At 39.4% G+C, this 19411-nt stretch overlaps 1 protein-coding gene across 1 annotated transcript in view; it reads left to right on the top strand.

The window, feature by feature from the left end:
- pdia5 (protein disulfide isomerase family A, member 5) overlaps positions 1 to 14015 on the top strand; it is a 47889-nt gene extending 33874 nt beyond the window's left edge. Inside the window, exons 13-17 of the mRNA XM_053439651.1 lie at positions 1 to 164; positions 635 to 765; positions 4092 to 4162; positions 10735 to 10869; positions 11765 to 14015. Of these exons, the coding sequence (XP_053295626.1) occupies positions 1 to 164; positions 635 to 765; positions 4092 to 4162; positions 10735 to 10869; positions 11765 to 11839 (576 nt within the window). The 3' untranslated portion in view covers positions 11840 to 14015. The remainder of the gene's footprint in view (positions 165 to 634; positions 766 to 4091; positions 4163 to 10734; positions 10870 to 11764) is intronic.
- The last annotated feature ends 5396 nt before the right edge of the window (positions 14016 to 19411 follow it).

Below are 19411 nucleotides of genomic sequence, written 5' to 3'. Positions count from 1 at the left end.
AGCCCGGGTGCGTTAGCAGCCGTAGACACCACTGTGAGCAAGGCTGTGGGGGATCGCTTCAAGATCTCCGGTTTCCCAACTGTTAAGTACTTCCAGAAAGGTGAGGAGAAATACACGCTGCCGCATCTCCGAAGCAAAGACAAGATCATCGAGTTCATGCACAAGTGAGTCACACACTTATCAGGCGACACACACGCATCGTTACTTCTATCTGTAAACTGCAAAGTTATCACATTCAGAAACAAATCAAACTCAATTACAGTGCAGATATTAAGGCCGTAGTTTTATATTTTAGCTTCACTTTAGTTTGTCTTTGATTAGCTTCCACATGTAATAGATTTGTCTTTGGAAAAGGTCATTGTGAAAAGAAATGGAGTCAGGATGACATCATTACAGCTGTAGAAATTACAGACTCCATAAAGACAAAGTCTGCGGCCAGAGGTCAACAGACATTATTTTATATAACGCTGACGTCTCACTCACTGAGTATTATATCACATCTACTACTCGGAACAGGTCTGTTGTGTGCCTACTCAGTATCTATATTTATGCTACTGTTACCACCTACAGTAAATATAAAGCAGGGTTTGTCATACTTAATAAATATTGCTTTTGCTGTGTTTCATGTCTCTAGTCCCCAAGCTCCACCTCCACCTGAGCAGTCTTGGGAGGATAAGCCCTCCAGCGTTAGTCATCTCGGATCAGAGGATTTCCGGGAGGCGCTGAAGAAGAAGAAACATGCTCTGGTCATGTTCTACGCCCCCTGTAAGAGCTTAATTCATTACATATACTTAACACAACTGTTAATTAACCCTCTTCAAAAGTCAGATATCACTCCTGTACGGCTCATCCGTAAGTGGCACTAGGTGGATTCATTTCATTTCTTGTCTATTCTGATAAAAATATCTTGAGTGTGTTAAGTTGTCACAGCCAATTGTTATCACAGCATTTCTCTTGGTGTGATCATATCCTGGTTTTAAACCAGTGTGCATACGTAACTCTGCGCATCCTGCCAAGCTCCTCAACACACGGTTTATAAACTCCACCTAAACCATGGGGAGAAGGAGGAATGATTCACATCACTGAGAATAGATCTGTAAGAAAAACAAAGAGGGCAAAACACAGTTCCACCTCATATGTCAGGGAAAACATAAAACTCTGGAAAACCGTGAAAAAAACAAATATTACATTTATGCACTTAACCATGCCTTCCTAGGCGGCCTGCCAGCTAGTTTATTAAAGGGAGAAAATGCAAGTTTAGAATTTATACTTTTACTAGTTAGGGCCTAAATTCAATTTCAAGTCATATTAAAAAGGTCTTAAAAAGGCTTGGTTACAGTTGTGGACACCATGAGGAACAATATTGTCATTTGAAGCTCCGTTGAACATTTAATAGTTATAAATAATCATGACTATAAGTAAATAGATTGTGAGTTTAGCCTTTGTAGCTTGTTGTTTTGATTTTACTTTGTGCTTTAGTCTCCTCAACTTGCAGTAGCAGCAGGCAGCGTTTCCATTGTACTATGAGTAGCAGCAGAGATTCCAGATATTTTTTTCTAAGAAAGCTAAATATACTCACTTTCACCAGATGGACATAAGGTGAATCCAAATGAATTACAAACAAACTGAAAAGAGTCCTCATACGTCAGTTGTGTTTATTTCCAGCTCGGGTTGAAGTTTTTGTGCTTTTCAGGATCCAAAAATCCACGAGCAAAAGATTCAGTCATCTGCTCTCTGAGGACATTTGACATCACCTCAAACTTTGGATTTAGAAAAGTCTTTGGCACCAACTAACTGAGCTGTTTTTCTTTTAAATGAGATTTCCATAAAGACAGAGGTGAGTCTCTGTCATTGAACTCATCTTTGAAAAGATTATTTCTTTAAATGTAGGCCCCTGGTGTTATGACAGTCCTCATCTGAGTTCTCAAACAAAACACAGATGCAGAAGGAATACAGAGTAGCCGACCTGCATATATATCAACACACACACACACACACACACACACACATACGCACGCACACACACACACACACACACACACACACACACACACACACCTTTGTCCCAGTTTTTTTGCCCTTGTGTCTGATGAGGGCTTCAAAGCCAGACAGGGCACAGTGGCCAGGCCGCTGCCTCCATCCGGCCCTTTTGGATCGCCCTTCTACAAAGAAACGCTCCAGATGCACATCAGGCAGCGGCAAACTGTGGTCCCTTCACTCCGCCTACTCCATCTGCCCCCTGCTCACTGCTGTCTCCCTGTTTCAGAGAGGGATCTATGCGTCTAATAGAGCATTTGATAAGTTACAGCTGCTTGCTAAGATATCAAGGCTGGAGATTCTTCAGACAGAACTGAGGTCGGGATTATTAACTTTTAGCCTCAAATCAGCATTATTGAAATTAAACTGAAACTAAATGCTTTCATATCTTCTCCTTCCTGAAAGGACTCATACAATTATATTTTGTCTGTCCCTTTGTATAAATTTGGGTTTAAATTGATTTACTAAATAATGAATTTGCTGTCATCTGTATACTTAGCTGTAACCCTCTGTTCTCAGTGTGTAGCATGCTCCAGCTTTTCTGGGCAGTGGGAAATAACGGTCTACAACTTCTCCTTATGCCCAGCTCTATATTCTTTTTTTGTCTTTATTTAATCCACACCAACTCGGCAAACCTTACATAGTTCCCAACTCACTCTATCGGGGGCTCACAGTCACCTTTCTTTCCCACCGTAGCGGGAGGCTCAATTCACCTTCATACCTGTCCCCCTCTAAACAATGGCAGGTAGGACCTGATATGAAGCTGCACTTTAATAATTATTTCAATTGTATTTTTTCACGTTTATTTATTTAGTGCTATAAATGATCATGAAAGAATGATGTATTTAAAGTTAACTTAATTCTGCCAGTGCACAATTATGCTGTGGAATTATTCCTATTGAAATATATAATTTCTGATTACACATCTCAATAAGGACATGAGTTTGGCATTGTGGCATATAAAACGTGAAACCAGAAGAATTGAGGCTGTTACAACTTACAACAGTAGATTAAAGCACACGGATATGAATGACAGGATCAACCTTCATATATGATCATAATATTTGGGTGTCCACAAATTGTTGGATATGTATTGTAGGTTAGAGGAGATGGGTGTTAAATTAGCCCACATCTTTTGTATGTATGACCATTGGAAAACTTTAATGATGGCTTGCAAGAAATGAAGATGCTTCAAGCAGTAATGCGCACATCAATTTAAAAATACAGTTTGTGTCTGAATTGTTATTATCTGCTGATTGACCAGTCATTTCACCCCAGTCCTGCACATGGAAGCATATTTCCAATCACCCACTGACTCTCTGCTTATTTCCTTTTGGAGAATCTGTTTCCCAGCACAAGCGGTGATTTTCGTTTTTTTAACCTTTCCAGCAGAAGAGTTCAATTGCTGACAGCGTTCAGTTTGATTGTAATAAACCGAAGCGCCGGGCACTTGGCAGAAGAGCAAGACAAGCGAACGGCCTCAAATACCAACAGAGAATCAAAGGAAAACATTGGTGCAACCACAATCAGTCTGCTTGATTGCAAGTTCAACAACACATATTCCTGTCCTCAGTAAGCTGTAGCTAGGATCTGAAAATCTTCCCCCACAGATTAATAGTTACCTGCTACAACCTGCTGCCTGTAAACATGATTTAGCTGCGGTACCTAGAGGTGTTTTTGTGTAAGTATTGACATAGTGTAAACTGATGGATGCTGGAGCAGAGGGAGCTCCTGGGAGGTTGTGTTTATGGCAGCAATAAAGAGAGTTACAGTCTCTCATAATATATGAGCGAACCATCTCTAATGTGGCATAAACCTCTCAATAACTTCAAGATTGTGACAGCAGCACGTGCTTTATGAACATGTTTGAGACTAAATAAATTATGGATTAAGTTATTTTCATTTGCATCTGTAAATGTGTGCCTTTTAGTAGCATCGTGTTTGTCATTATTACGGTGCCGTGGTGCTGTTGAGGATGTGAAGCCGGATGTCGTGGTGTTAAAGTGTCATTGTGAACTGTAATAATGTCCCATCTGTGTGTTCTCCTCTCGCAGGGTGTCCACATTGTAAAAGCGCTGTCCCCCACTTCACCACAGCGGCGGAGCTCTTCAAAGAGGACCGGAAGGTTAGTGCTGCTTTTGCACATTCAGCTGATTACATTCATTTACACCAATGACGACACCCTGAAAATGAAGCCAATCTTCATCGCCTCCTAGTGGCTGGCTGCAGTATACATCATAAACTTTGCCTCCTCCATGTTAGTGATGGGACATGAATCAAACAAAAAGGTCTATTTTTTCTCATAGATCGTCTCTGTCATTTATCTAGTTCCTATGACACTGATGCATGTTCATGTGTCCATGTTTCTAATAAGTTTGGATTTAATTTGTCAACTTATGGTATAGAAACGGGTTCAGATGTCATGATTGACAGCTGACGCCAACTAGGGCTAGCATGTGTGTCAGCACACATGCTCCCCCGATCAGTACTATTGCCTTTAGCTCAAATGAACTGAATCTGATCAAACGCTGCATAACACTTGATTCAAAGGGGAAAAATATATATAAATCTTCTCACGGAACGTGATGAGAGAAAGTAAACAAGCATATTTCCACACTTTAGACCTCAGAGTGACCAGATGGCACTCTTTTTATTCTTTATGTAGTGCAGTTAATAATTCATTCACTTCTGTACTCTGCGGTCAGTCCTTTTTGACAGCTCAATAGGTGTCAGAGGAGAAATTCATAAAATAAACTGGTAGTCTGAAATTAGCATGAAGGCCCTGCGGCCTCATTGCACTCACTGACTTAGATCTTAGGATAACTGTGGTGTTCTGAAAACTCAAAGAAAAGTAGTTTTCTCTCCATCTGACTGATTCATTAAAACTTGGCAAGGAAAGAAACCTGGCACACTCTGGGCTTTGGGGTTATTGGAGGTTCACGCAGTCACAACAGGACACACTCATCCTTACCCTCCATCATCCCTACTCCCTCTTATTCCTTTTCCCTCATGACTCATGTCCCAACACCCTCCCACTCCTGCTCTCCACTTTTAATGCCCTCTGACTGCAGGGCTCAATTTTTCTCTGTGACTCACATAGTCTTGTACACACACGCACTTAATGTTAACCGCACATAGTTCTAATAGTGCTCAGGCCATCTTGCTCTTTCATTTGTTTGGAATTTTTCAAAATCAATGTCAGATGGTATAAAACAGTGACGTCTCCTCAACAACTTAGTCATCCGTCTTCTGAGGCAATCCGCTGCAACATTTCTCAATTGCAATAAACCTCCAGAGATGAATTGAAAAAAAAAAATTATACAAATATGAGTATTGCACTTCAGCTACAACTCTTGAAAACTGTACAACATCGATTCCTTGATTCTTAGAGTAAACAATGAAATATGTACACTCCACATCTGCTTTCAAATTACACAGTATCCTTCACAATATAAAACATGTGGGTTATTGATTTATCCAGTTGGAAAACTAGACTGTAATAAACAAATATAAGCTTTTACATATCGTCAATGGAGCTATGATTGAAGCTACCGTTAAAGAGATACTTTACACTTAGATGTAGTTTTAGCCCCAAATTAAATATGGACTGTTCTGTGATAATACATTAATGCTGGTCTTAATATCACATGTATTAACTTATTCATAAAACATTTCTTCTTTTTTTTAATTTAATGTCATTTATTTATATATAATAATGTATGTTTATGTATATATATGTATGTGTATATATATGTATGTATGAAAAAGAAAAGTCAGTTTTTTTATAGATAGCCGTGTCTAAGCCCTGCCTCCAAGCAGCTGTAACATAATGGAGAAAAAAATATTTTTTACGAAAATGTCTAGATCAGTCAGAAATGTAATATGTTGTTGTATGGGTGGCACTGTAACCACTGCCTCTAAAATAGAAGGTTCCCGGTTCGAATCCCGTCTGGGGATAAGGTACATTTTTTCTGTATGTGTGAATGTGGTGGTTTTGTGACTGTACGGCCCTGCAATGCACTATCCAGGGTGTACCCCGCCTCTCACCCTTTCAGCTGGCATTGGCTCCAGCTTACCACAAATTAACCAGTATCTAGCGGCCTAGGTCAAATCCAAAGAGGCTCCCAAACAGATGAACCCTCATCTGTGAGGTTTGTGTAACTGCAGAAGATTCAGGTGTCTTACCTCTCGTCCTCCCCTCCTGTGGCCAGTGAAGGTTAGAAGTTGTGTTTGAACAGGAGTAGATCTGAAGGCTCGGCATGTGTTTACTTGGCAATCCTCTCTATTTATAAAGCCAAGCCCCAGTGTATTGTACCAGGCTGGTGTTAATCACAGTCTATTAGCCGCCCCTGCCTCATTTACCAAAGACAAACACAAGCTTAGCTGCGGCTTTGAAGACACAAACAATTAAAACTCCACATTCTGTGCTGTGTCAGATGGGGACTTGTGCACAGGGTTTGTTCTGAGCTGTTTGTCTGTTTCCCAGATTCTAATCAATAGCAGCAATAAAGGTACACATTGGTTGGAACTGCTCGTTTCTTCAAGCTGTCAGCTGCCTCAGCAATGAGCCATTTAATACTCAGCATGGAGTCTCTACCCTTTAACCCTTGTAGTTTGTACAGGATGCAGGCACCCAGTGCACATTTAGATACTCAATTAAATGGAAGTTTATTCGGACAATATTACTGGCTATTCTACAGCCACTCTTTTTCCATTGATTGTGTATTAGGAAAAAATGCTTTTTGGGCTGGTGTGCACCATGATAAAATCAGAAGTTCTTGTGACCTGGTTTGGCTGATGTGGGACAATACTTTCTCAGCCCAAAACCGTTTCCTGGCCAAACCTGATCAACAGGGGGGAATACAATGCCAAGCTATGCTGCAGAGCAACAACAGACACAGGGAAGATGGAATATACAAGCTAGACGTCACTTTTTACCATTAGTGTCTGCATAAACAAAAGCTTTATTAAATATTAATTCAGGTTAATCACAACTAGTGATATAACAATATACTCACCACTTTCTTTGATTTGATAGCAAACAATTCAGTCAGCCCAAGACCCTGAGCAAGAATAAATGCAAGCTGGTTTTACATAGACTTCAGGTCAACTTAATTTAAAGAGAAAATAAAAGTGAAGAGTAAAATTATTACCAAAACCTATCAAACAATTTCTGTCTTTCGAAAGTCTGATTTCCCTGCTATGTCAATACCTCATATGTTTATTAAGTTAAAAGAGCTCGTATAGCAGCTTCATCTGTATTATAATACAGGAATAAAAACGGAGCATGTTGTCAGTATGTTTGATTAACTCGCTTCAGTTTGACACTGAGGTCTTGAGACTCAACTGCTAATATGCTGCTCATCAGAAATGTTGCCATTGGAACAATGTCAGGATGTGAGGTCCCTGTCACATGACAATGGATCGATAATGGAACTGGCTGCGGACTTTGAAGAGCAGCGTCTCTATGACTTCATTTTGTTCTGTCAATTCCCAGCTACTCTGATTGATCACCCAGGGCTGAGCAGTCGGATGGAGTCCGTACTTAAATTATGTCCCTTGTTGGTGCTGCTGCTGCTTAAACTACTGTCTGTATATCTCAGTGTCGTAACTCAGGGGTCGTCAAATGCAAAAAGACATTTGTTCCCATTGTAAACATCTTGGTGAACTGCCCAGCTCCGGGAAGAGTAGAGTGATTTGACACTGTGTTGTCAGCTACATTTTTGTCGACTATTTTGCTTTTTTAAACATCAAACATCTGAAACCTGCTGAATAAACGCAGCTTGCAGTGAAATCGTTTTGTTGGGGAGCACTCAGACACCTAGTGTAAGGCACTTGATTCACGGACTGTCCCTTTATTGTCTCTGTATTGCCCCCTTAAATGTAGTAGATTTTCCTTGTCCCCCCCTTTGTGTTCAAAGATGTCTTTGCTGCTGAAGACTCAACAGCAGTGCACTCATCTAACAGTTGGTGCTAATGCAGATTCTCTATTTGATTATTTATATTTGCATGGGAAACAAAACAAGAGCACTTGTGTTTTGAAAGGCCCTTCATTGTAGGAGGTGCAGAGAATTGTCTAATATGTTTACCTTCCGCAGAAGATCTGTCATTTCCTCATTCATCATGAGCAAGCAGATGTACCGGGAATGATTATTCGATTTTGACAGGTTCAATGCTCCAGTGTTCAGAACCCTGAGAGAGGGCGACATATCAGCTGTCCAAAGGGACTAGCAGAGTGAGCCATGTATCAGTAAGGCGGCATTCATGCCTTATTGGGCGTCTTGTCACTAATCGATGCAACAGCCTCATAACATAAATCTCCTTTGTTGTTGTTATGCAGGAGTGACTGTTGTAGAAAACACCTTTATCCAACTCCTTCTCTGGAGGGTTTGACTAAAGAGGAATGCTCCACTTATTTCAATGCCTCCACCCCAGTTTTAGCCATAGCTGGAATTATTTATTTATTGTTTTTTTTTGAAGGTGGTACTTGGCTGATTTTGAAATTGTCTTCATATAGCTGTTGAAATTGAAGTGGCTAAGAGGGTTATGTTCGAACTTTAAATGTGGTTCAATAAAGGGCTTTTGGGCTTTGACCGAGGGATATGCTCTCATAGTTCATAGATTTTAGTGTCATGGATTCAAGGTGAGCACTGACTTTATTATTCTTCTTTGGGGCCAAAAACAATCATTTCAAATTTCCCACTTGTTCAATACTATTACTCAGCAAAGGTAAAATGACTATACAACTTTATTTGAGTTGTGTGTCATCTGCCTATTTATGGTGAGAGATGTTAGAATTTCCATATTTTGAACAAGGGGGGAACATGTGCTGTAGATGTGAGATGGACAAACCTGGAGAAGGCTCACCTGAGGAACCTCACGTGTGTTTTCTCACATTCTTTATTACCAAGTTATACTCATAAACTAGTAGGCTATCTTACACTGAGATACTGTGACACCTAAACTGCGATTTTTATGCGTCACTACTCAGACGTCTTTACAAACTTTTAACAAGAGCCATCTCAGTGCTGTGGTGTGGGTGATATCCAGACTAAAAAGCAAGAGATTGCTTTGCATCAAGAGACTTTTTCGTAGTTTTTCCTAAAAAGGGTAGCTTTGATATGGGCCTTTAGTTATTTATTACTGAAGCATCCAGGCTATATTTTTTACAAAAGAGGTTTAATAACATGTAGTCGTCTGTGGCCCCTGTAAAAAACCCTGACTTAAAAAAAAATACATGTGTATTATCTGATGCTATGTGCTTAAAGCATCCTTTAAAAGAACCCTGAGAGGTCCAGACAGGTCTCATTGGGAGGCACCGGAGACAGCCATTGGCCGAGATGAGGTTACAGACTTTATCTTTTCCTTAAAATGGTATTCTTAAAAAAGATGGTCATTGTACGATTTAGTCGAGAACAGTTCAGCGAGGTCTAATGCTGCAGGGTGAATTAAGAGATCCTCTGATGTTTTATAACATCAGAGAAAGAAAGTCAGCCTAAACCGTTTAAGCTCCATGTTATATCCAATGTCTCACTTTATAAATCTCATAATGAACCCGGAGTTGGGTTTGTCTACATCTTTTACCTGCATTTCTCAAACGGGCTTTTTCGTACCAGAGAGATCTTTGCTCTTCGTGATGGGTCATAGCATCAATAACAATTCTAACTCTATAACTGAGAGTGTCCACAGGATTGATGACTGGAACTGAGCGCAGAGCTGGTGTTGGTGAATAATGAACTGGATGAACTGATTGGAGTTTGTTGGTCACTGTGACCTCACGTCTGTCCATTTCTCCTGAAGGCAATAATATATCAGCAACAGCCCGGAGAGCATTTCATCACATCTATGTCCACTTGAACTCCAGAATGAAATGATAAAAAATTGGTGCTCAGCGGTCAAACGTCAAGGTCACAGCCACATCACACAACACATACTTCAAGAAGTCATGAATAAGTTATGAGAAGAATTTATGCAAAATGTCTGATTGGATAAAAATATCACATATCATATTGAAAAGGTTAAAGGTCAACTTCACTGACACAATATTTTTCTGAAAAAACACTGGTCCTAATTCAAAGTGATGCGTTCGGAACAGAAGGGGAAAGTGTGACCATGTTACCTGATTGGTGGAAGAACACCACTGCAAGACTTGTTTTGTAGAGATTTGTAAGAGTGAGTGTGTGCAAGTCCTTGTTGTAAATGCCCATTTCAAGTGGATAAATATTGACTTTTCTATTGCACCCTCTTTTAAAATCCTCTTTGTACTTTTTATAGTATTGATCTGCAATTATAATAAAGTTTATTTGCTTTAAAAAATAAAGCGAGGGCTAACTAAATACAAAAACAATCACTAAGTTGAACACAAACAATAAAAATACCGGGTGGGAATTAAAATCATTTTATAGAATAATAAAACAGGGACATTTAATGACAGAATGTGAGCCAAAGCATAAATAGACTTGACTCATGAACTTACATTTGTTTTTATTCAGAGACAATAACTGCAACTCTCCTTAAAACACAAAAATAAACAGGTTTGCATTGGGTAACTTCTTATCTTCTGCTGGTTAGTATGTTGACATGCTGAACATAGAACATAGAATACATATAGTTTTACTGATAAATCTTACAAATGTCCAGCACTTTCTTATATTATCCTTCATTCATTCTTCTTCTTCACTTTTATCTCTTCCTCAGATTGTATACGCTGCTGTGGACTGTACAAAAGGACAGAGCCACGAGCTCTGTAAGCAGGAAGGCGTGGAGGGTTACCCAACATTCAGTCACTACAACTACGGCAAGTTCGTGGACAAGTACAATGGAGATCGTGGGGTAAGTTGTACTAAACATCTCTCCTGCTCTCATGTTTACTTTCATTCTCTGTACCGATGTTACTCTCTGTGTAAGCCCACACAATTTAGCTAGAATTTCAATTTCTTGTCCTTGTTTTGGATGAAATTCATTGATCATTAAAAAGAGGGTGGATGTCTTCAGTGGACGGAATTTGTATGTTAACGGAGATATTTATAGCAACAGCTGATCTCTCCATTAGCACTGGTTTCCAGCCAAACAGCCGACTACTCACTTATGTCCAGTCAGTTTTTTTATTATATATGGTTTTGCCAAAAATTGTCAAATTAACAAAGACGTCAATGTAGAACTGATGACATGTCCAATGTTTTGTATTGTCTGCTTTTTGCTGATGATAATGATGATTATTGATTTTAAATGTCTGACCTATCAGTAATTCCCTTTTAAATGTAAATAAAGCTCTTCACAGACTTTGTAAGAAGAATTCTTCTTAACGAGAATTCACAACAGACAATAATTAGAAATCACGTAACCCTTTCAAAACATACAACAAGAAATATCAGTATATATGATATTAGAACATTCCTGAGTCACCAAACAAAAACGTTCACAGCCAAATTAGGTCTTTTTTTACGTCCCTGTTCATCTTTCACACTCACAGCTCATCCTGAACTTTGGCAGCAGAGAATAATACAGGTGGAAGGTTTTGGAGCTAAGATGATTGACCTTCAACTTGGCAACAAGATTAAGATTCTATGTTTACATCTCTTATCTCAATACTGTCAGGACAAGTTCAGATAAAGTTTGACTCATTTGTACGAGATTAGAAGAAGCATCTCAAGACTTACAAATGACTTAAAGTTCTGTGATGATAAGTACAACTTTGTGCACTCAGCAACTGTTCCTCTGTCCACAGGAGGCAGGCTTCATAGGCTTCATGCGCAGCCTCAGAGGACGGGACCAGGTTGTCAAGAGGAAGGAGGAACTCTGAGGGAGGGGGGGGGGCTCACTGAGGGGGCGATGCACTGCACAGTTTGTCATTGCACTGGGACCATTGACCCCGGCGAGGGCCCTATCCACACTGACTCGGGAGACTTGATGACCTCAGTGAAAGGCTATTTTTTATACCAACAGAGTACCTTCAGTCAGACCAACCACTTTTTTTTTGTCCATGGATATTCTGATGGGCAGATAATACACGGACATAATTAAAAGTGATTTCATGTATTTGCCCAAAACACTGTGACTGCATATGTGAAAAGCTACACCCTATACAGAATCTATGCAATAGGGACCCCTGCTTAGCCCTTTGTGGGGGGTCTGAAACTGAATGACACCCTTGGTGGTTGGCACCATTACTTAAAGATGGAGGCGTCTCTCCACAGGGGTCCAAATCCAGTTCCATCGTCCCTGCTCTGTTGATAATCAGCATGTGTCTATTCTATAGAAAAACACCTGTTCCAATATTTTTCTACAGTTTCTTCATGTATCAAGCCCAAGATCATCCAGGGTATCGCTTTTTCATCAGTTAGAAGATAACTGCGTTCAACACTAACATCTAAAAGAAGTGCTGCAGATGGTCAGGGACTGTAGCAATGTGGGGAGGGGGGGGGGGGGTCAATATTCGGAACAGTTCCCAACTTTCATGATTAGTTTGACTTCAAGGTCATTTTTTATCTGCTCTAAACTGTGGCCTTATGGATCTAAAAAGATAAAAATTATAGCTGGGATTGCATAAATATGAAAAATGATAAGTGGAAGGGAACCAGATGCCTGGTGCCCTCGTTATTCAAGAACATGAAATGCCAAATATTACTGCACATTACCCTCCATAGTTTCATGCTTTATACATTTTCATTTCGAGTTTACAACATTCAGCACTAGAGTGACATTTAACATCTTGCAGCTCTTGTGTTGTTAATTCAAAATGGGTTTTCATCAAGGTTTTAAGAAAGGCAGAACCAAAGTTATGATAAAATGTCCAAAACTTTTTCATCCCCCTGTCTGTTTAAGTAAACACCCAGTATCTTACAATCCTCAATGCATTCACACATCGTTCAGGGAGAAGCTGGAATACTTTAAGCCTCTGGTTTACATTTTGGGCATTCAGGGTTTTGTTTAAGTTTAATGTTTCCATACATCGGTTAACTGAACGATACAGAGGAGCCAAGAGTCAAAAATGATCACTGTGGCCATTTGTTTTATCTCGATCTGCACCTGCCTGCCACACCTTGGCCTCGCTCGTCTTCAGTAAGCTTGGAAAGCGCTCTCCCATTCCTCCCCTCCCATTTCAATGGATGTCTTCACAGTACATCCAAGGAGTAATTAGGTATTAATCAACTGAAGTCTCCAGACCCCTCCAGCTTCTCCCAGCATCATCGATTCAGAGTCATCATTATTACCTCTGAAGTAATTTTTTTAATGCTCTGTGTTTTCAACTCCCATGCTTTGGCCACTATAAATATTTAAAGGCTTATCTGTAGCTGGACTTGTGTTTCATTATTCAAGACTTTGGTTTCTTTCATTTTGAATATGGTTCTCAGGGATCGCGAAACACAAGTGAAGGGAACTAGTTTGTTCGTAATTATGCATTCCAGCAGAACAATTGGGAGCCCTTAGGTCACCAAATGAAATATCGTTTGTATCCCAAGAAGAAGATAAAATCCTGAAATATCCTTTTCTGTGCTGTATCAGAATATCATGTTTTGAATAAGACTTGTCCGTAGACGTTACTGAACCATTCCTCGTCGGACACATCTCGTTGTGATTATTAATGGACTCATTCCAAGTGAAACTGTCTCAAATGTTCTGGCTGGCACCAAACACATGTTTGTGTTTAGTGTTCAATGTGACTTTAATCACTTTGTGGTGTATCGAGAGCTTTTCGGAAGAGTTCTTTACACAGATCTTTACACAGAGAAACTATTTCCTATGATAACGTTGTCCATCATTTGTTTTCTTTAGAAATCTTCACTGTGAAATCACTTGTTTGTTGAATAATAGAACAACCACCTCTGTCTTATCCCAAAGGAATCTGTGTTGTGTGGGAATCTGTCACACTTGCCAAGAAGTCATTGATGCCTTTTGTTGACTTTTCTGTGCCCAGCAATATGTACAGTTTTGCCCCTTGCAGTAAGGACCTTGCGAAATAAAATCAAAAAAGAACATTTCCAGAAAAGAAAATAACATGTTTTCATACATTTCACACATCACATGCGTTCAGGGTTTCAGGGATAACGCCGTTGGCTGTATACACAGACGGATGACACTACGGCTCCCAAATGGGATCTATGATAATAATCAAGGAACAATACTTGGGATTGAACCTCTGTATGATTAACTTTTTGAACCAGTCAGTCAAAGATCAAAGATAAGTCAACTTAAAGTAAGTTATGACAATAACTATGGATCTATGTGACCGAACGATGACCGTCACCACTGTATTTACCTTGAATGATGCCCTCATCTCCCTATCCACGAGACCATATATCAATGAAAGTCACGTGACTGACTTTAGGGGGCTGGGTTCGCTTGCCATAAAGTTCCCTGGTGAGCGCGCCGCCTCCTCCTTGTTTGAACACCTCAGCCCATTCTGAGTGACAAGAGAGGGTGACGGTCATCGTTTGGTCTCATAGATCTATAGTTATAGTCATAACAATCTTTATTGCCCCCTGGTGGCTGGCTGCAGTATAGGTCATAAACTCTGCCCCATCCATGTTAGCAAATGGGACCTAGAACAAATATAACAATTCTAAATATGCATTAAATAAATGTTTGTGTTTTGGTTATTAGATGTTGTTAAAGGGATGTATGGCTGACACTGATTTGATTATGAGTTTTGTCCGGGACTTTTATACCGTGGCTCCATACATGGATCACGACTGTGCAGACTCCAAATGATTTCAAAAGATGGCGGCACCGTGAAATGACTTGAAATGTTTTCCATCATTATTTACAGTCTGGGGTTGAACATGGTAAACATTACCCATTAAACATGTCATTGTGCTTATAAACAACACAAGTAAACATGTTTACTTCACCACTGCTTCTACAGAGCAGCTAACGGGACTTCATGTTTTCGGTTACTTTGTTAATAATGTGACATTGTATAAATTAATTAACACTAAAAATAACAAAGGTGAAAATGGTTGTAATTCTTTAATCTTAGTGATGAGCCTCGAGCATATCCATCAATATTTGTGCTATTTTGCATAATACGCTAAAAACATATATATCCAGCAGAAGAGGAGAAGTTACCCGATGCAAACCTTTTTATTTTTGTGTTTTAAACAGAGTGCAGTTATTTTCTCAGAATAAAAACATATATAATGTATTCACTAAGACACACTGATGAATGTGCAGAGTGTGAGAACATGTTTGAATTTATTTTTTAAAACACTGTTGCCACAATGGAATAGATTCAAATCGACCTTGTCAGGTGGCTGCATTGATGGATCGTCCTGGTGAAAGCAGGTTTTTTTGTGGCCGTTTATTTTGACATTTTTCTCAGTTCTGCATCTCAGAAGGGAAACAAATGGAGCATGAGCAGCACTCAGCAGATCTGACACTGATGGCTTTATTATGAGAAATGGCTGGAAAATGGCGCGGGGCCTAAAAGTGACCCCACTCATGATGTCAGTGGGAGCCCATGAGCTGAGCTTCAAACATGTCAGACACTATCAGGGAAAAATGCTTTTATGGTCAAGGTTCTCAGAAAGCTGCGTAGATTCTAAGTCTCTGGTGGAGCCACATCATCCACCTGAAAGGCTCGGTCTAAGTTCTGGAGTGACTTTGAGACTTTTTCTTAGTCTGTGTTCATTTGTTGAGGAGTCATGTGGGTGTGCTCAGATAGAGTGCGGTTGTTGGGATGCATGCCGTGTGGAGCCGGGCTGATTAATGCCTGTGAGCAGAGGCAGAAATACCCTCTCAATCCCAATTTCACTTCAGGGGATTTTCAAAGAGGCAGGAGATTTTTCATGCCTGCGAGTTTGCTTCCTCGCCCCCTTTGTGGGGTTTTTACTGAGGGGAGGGCGAAGCGTTTTTAACCTGTGGAAAATGAGCATAGGAAATGGAGGGCCGTTAACACAAAGTCAAGGTCTGCTCCCATTCAAGTATCCTTAACAGGAGCCATTTTCCCTTTATAGATGATTGTGTTTGGGGCTGATCACAGTTTTATCTCTGTAATGTTTCTGTGTCCACTGCCTCACTTCTGCTTCAGTTCATTTTTAATACGACTGCGAACATGACCCTTCTTTTTGGATGCACTGTTAAAAAGCAGCCACCTGCTGTTGACTTTTCTTTTATCTTCTCCGTTCAACCTTTAGTTCCTTCCTTTACTATAATTTTTTACACCATTCGATATGCTGACACTGGGACAAATTGCACCAAAGAGCAGAACAATAAAATAAAGCGGCCTCTGAGTGTCTGCTTGAGAGAGATAAAGATTTTCTTTAGCACATTTCTCACGAGGCTGTAATCAAAATGATTTGCATTCTCTGTTGTGAGATCACGGTTTTCACTTTCCATGGAAATCAATGGAGCCGTTAGTCAACACTGAGAAGAGAAGCGACATTTCCATGAAATATTTGGATCCGTCAATAATGATTTATTAAATCAATAAGTTTCCCATGAAAATGTCAAATCCTGATTGACCAGTGAAACAATAAAAACTGTAGTAAAGATTTTGCTTCCTCTGTATATGTGCAGCCAGCTGCACCATGCACACAACTTCAATTCACATGAGTATTAGCTGAGGGCTACACCTAATTAGATCAATACATTTACTGTCAATTATTTATGATCAATATCTGACCCTCGTGCTATAGATGCTGAATCAGATCCTAACTGTCATTTTGCTTCACCACTCTCCCACCACTGAATCCACCTTCCAAGAGACCAGTGAGTAAAATCAATCTTTAACTTTTTTTTTATTTTAAATTCATTATTTCTATGAAAGAAAGAACAACACAGTTTGATCTTCAATGTAATGAGGAAAGTACCTAGGATACTGCATAGTAAGTTGTATGTTTTGAATTAACTTTTTGTTCAGAGAAATATTTCATCATTGATTTAAAAGATTGTAAATGACCCACTTACTGCAGGACACATTAGCAAAAGTGATAATTTAAAACAGCACTTCAATAAATAAATCTGAATGGTAGAATGACCTCGGTGCTGAAATCTAAAAAGAAGAGCGGGATGATGTGTGGCTCAATTTATCCAGTTATCTTACCATTAATAAAGCAAAGGAACAATTTCAGATAAATCACCGACTGCGTGCAGTCTGATCCCAGGACAAACAAAGTTATGTGATAAGATTTAAGAAGGTACATATACTTCCACTGTTTATTATACACATTTACATATCCTTAAACAAATCTATGAAGTAATTTGTCGTGTGTGTGTGTGTGTGTGTGTGTGTGTGTGTGTGTGTGTGTGTGTGTGTGTGTGTGTGTGTGTGTGTGTGTGTGTGTGTGTGTGTGTGTGTGTGTGTGTGTGTACAACTAACTTTGTAAGGACCAGTTTACAACCAACATAGTGAGGACATTGTGGGAAAGTGAGGACCTTTTGGCCTGTCCTCACTTGGTGACCCATCTTTAATGGACTGTTTGGGGGTGAAGACTTGGTTTTAGGGTTAGGATTAGAATTAGGTTTAGGTTAGGTTAATGCTTAGGGTTAGGATAAGGCACTTAGTGTGGATAGTTAGGGTTAAGGTAATTGTCTAGGAAATGCATTATACCAATGAGTGTCCTCTCTAAGACAAACTAAGGCTGTACAAAATAACAAACTTGGTTGGAATAATACTTGGAAGTGAACTTAATCCAATACCTTTTTGATCCAATCATTCATCATCATGTAATGTGAATGACATCACGATGACCATAATGAAGTGACGTTGTTACAGTAAAACAAAGGTTTCTCAGCATCACCTGACTGCAGGGTAAAGTGTGTGTGCAGGGTATATGCATTACCCCTTCGAAACTTGCATTGCAACTTTCATTATACTGAATGAATTCTTACCCAAGAGAGTAGAACAATACATTTCATGAATTTCCAGGAAAATGTCAAACTCCTGCAGTTGAACCGGGAGAATGTTCTAAAGGTGTGTTTTTAGATATGTCAAGGTTCTAAAGAGTTTCTGGGCTCAAAGTTGAAACGTGTAATGATGACATCCTGGGAAAGAGGAAACCGGCGCTGATGCATTTGAATGCTGATGTGTTTGCACATCTGTTTAGACGGTGTCACTGTGAATGACGACACTGCCTTCCTCACACCTGACACACTCTGCATTGAACACTTGCCTGAGACTTGTGGCCATTCATCAACTTGTCAGCAGCAGCAGGCATCCATCATCCGCTCTCACTTTGTGTCTGTCTCCCTCTCTCACACCATGAGGGGACTGAGGAGGTCCCTCCAGGCTGACACATTGCCACAGCTCTGGGGAGATTGCACAGGTATGTGTGAGGGATGAGGCCAATAAGTGTGTCTGTATTGTTTTCATTTCCTCCGGCCACAGTTTGAGTATTTCGTCCATATCGTAACAGGAAATGTATGAAAATAGGAGAAAATGCTCATGATGTGAATGGCTCATTGCAGAGGACTAGCGCCCGGCAGGCTTTGGGAACACATTCATTTTTCATGTTATTTAAATTTCTCAATTTTTTCTCAGCATCAGATGGTTGGAGTAAAGCTAATTTGTTACTGGGTTTAGTGGGAAACTGGAATGAGAAATACAAATGGGGTAAATATTTGAATAATGAAACAGTATCTATCACAGTTAATGGCCTCATGAATATTTACAGACTTGGAGTTGGGGAGAAAATAGTGAATATTATAGTAACTTTTTTACTGTCAACCATCATCGACTGTACATGATAGTTCTTTGATAGCATTTTTGGTTCAATGTACAGTATTATCTCTATATAGTATCACCCGGTAACATTTATTAATTTTAAAAAAAAATATGTTGAACTTTATGTTTTAACCTCTCACTCTTTCCTCCTTTTACCCTAAGATATTGCATAACTTTGTTTAAGTTACCCAAGTGCTACAGGATTTCCTAATGGTAAAGTTCAAATAATGTCAATGTCAACTTTTATTTGTGTAGCATTTAAAACAAGTTGGTCGATCAAAGTGCTTTATAAAGTAAAAGGTATAACAAGAAAGCACGCAATATATCACATCACTAATGATAATACAATTAAATTTACTGGGATAACAACATTCTCATATCGAAAAGAAGAGGAGAGGTGTGTCTTTAACAGTGATTAAAGTGTGGGAGAGAACAGCACAAACTATGCAGATAACTAACATACTGTGTTTTTATTAAAATTAGAGAAAGATTGGAAACAAACACAATACATTAGTTGATCTGAAAAATCCCTGGAGATAAAAATAAGTTGATCAAATAAAACAAAGCATTCTGAAATAGAAAAAAAAGTATTTACAACACTATTGGATTAGATAGGTAAAGTAGATCCTTTAAATGAGTGAGCATACAAATGAATAAAGCAGAAACTGTCTCAATGACAGAATTTTTTTATTATAATAAATAATAAAAGTA

This window comes from Pleuronectes platessa, chromosome 14 (genome assembly GCF_947347685.1).
Source record: "Pleuronectes platessa chromosome 14, fPlePla1.1, whole genome shotgun sequence".
Taxonomy (NCBI): Eukaryota; Metazoa; Chordata; class Actinopteri; order Pleuronectiformes; family Pleuronectidae; genus Pleuronectes; species Pleuronectes platessa.
This window is presented reverse-complemented; position numbering and strand designations above follow the sequence as displayed.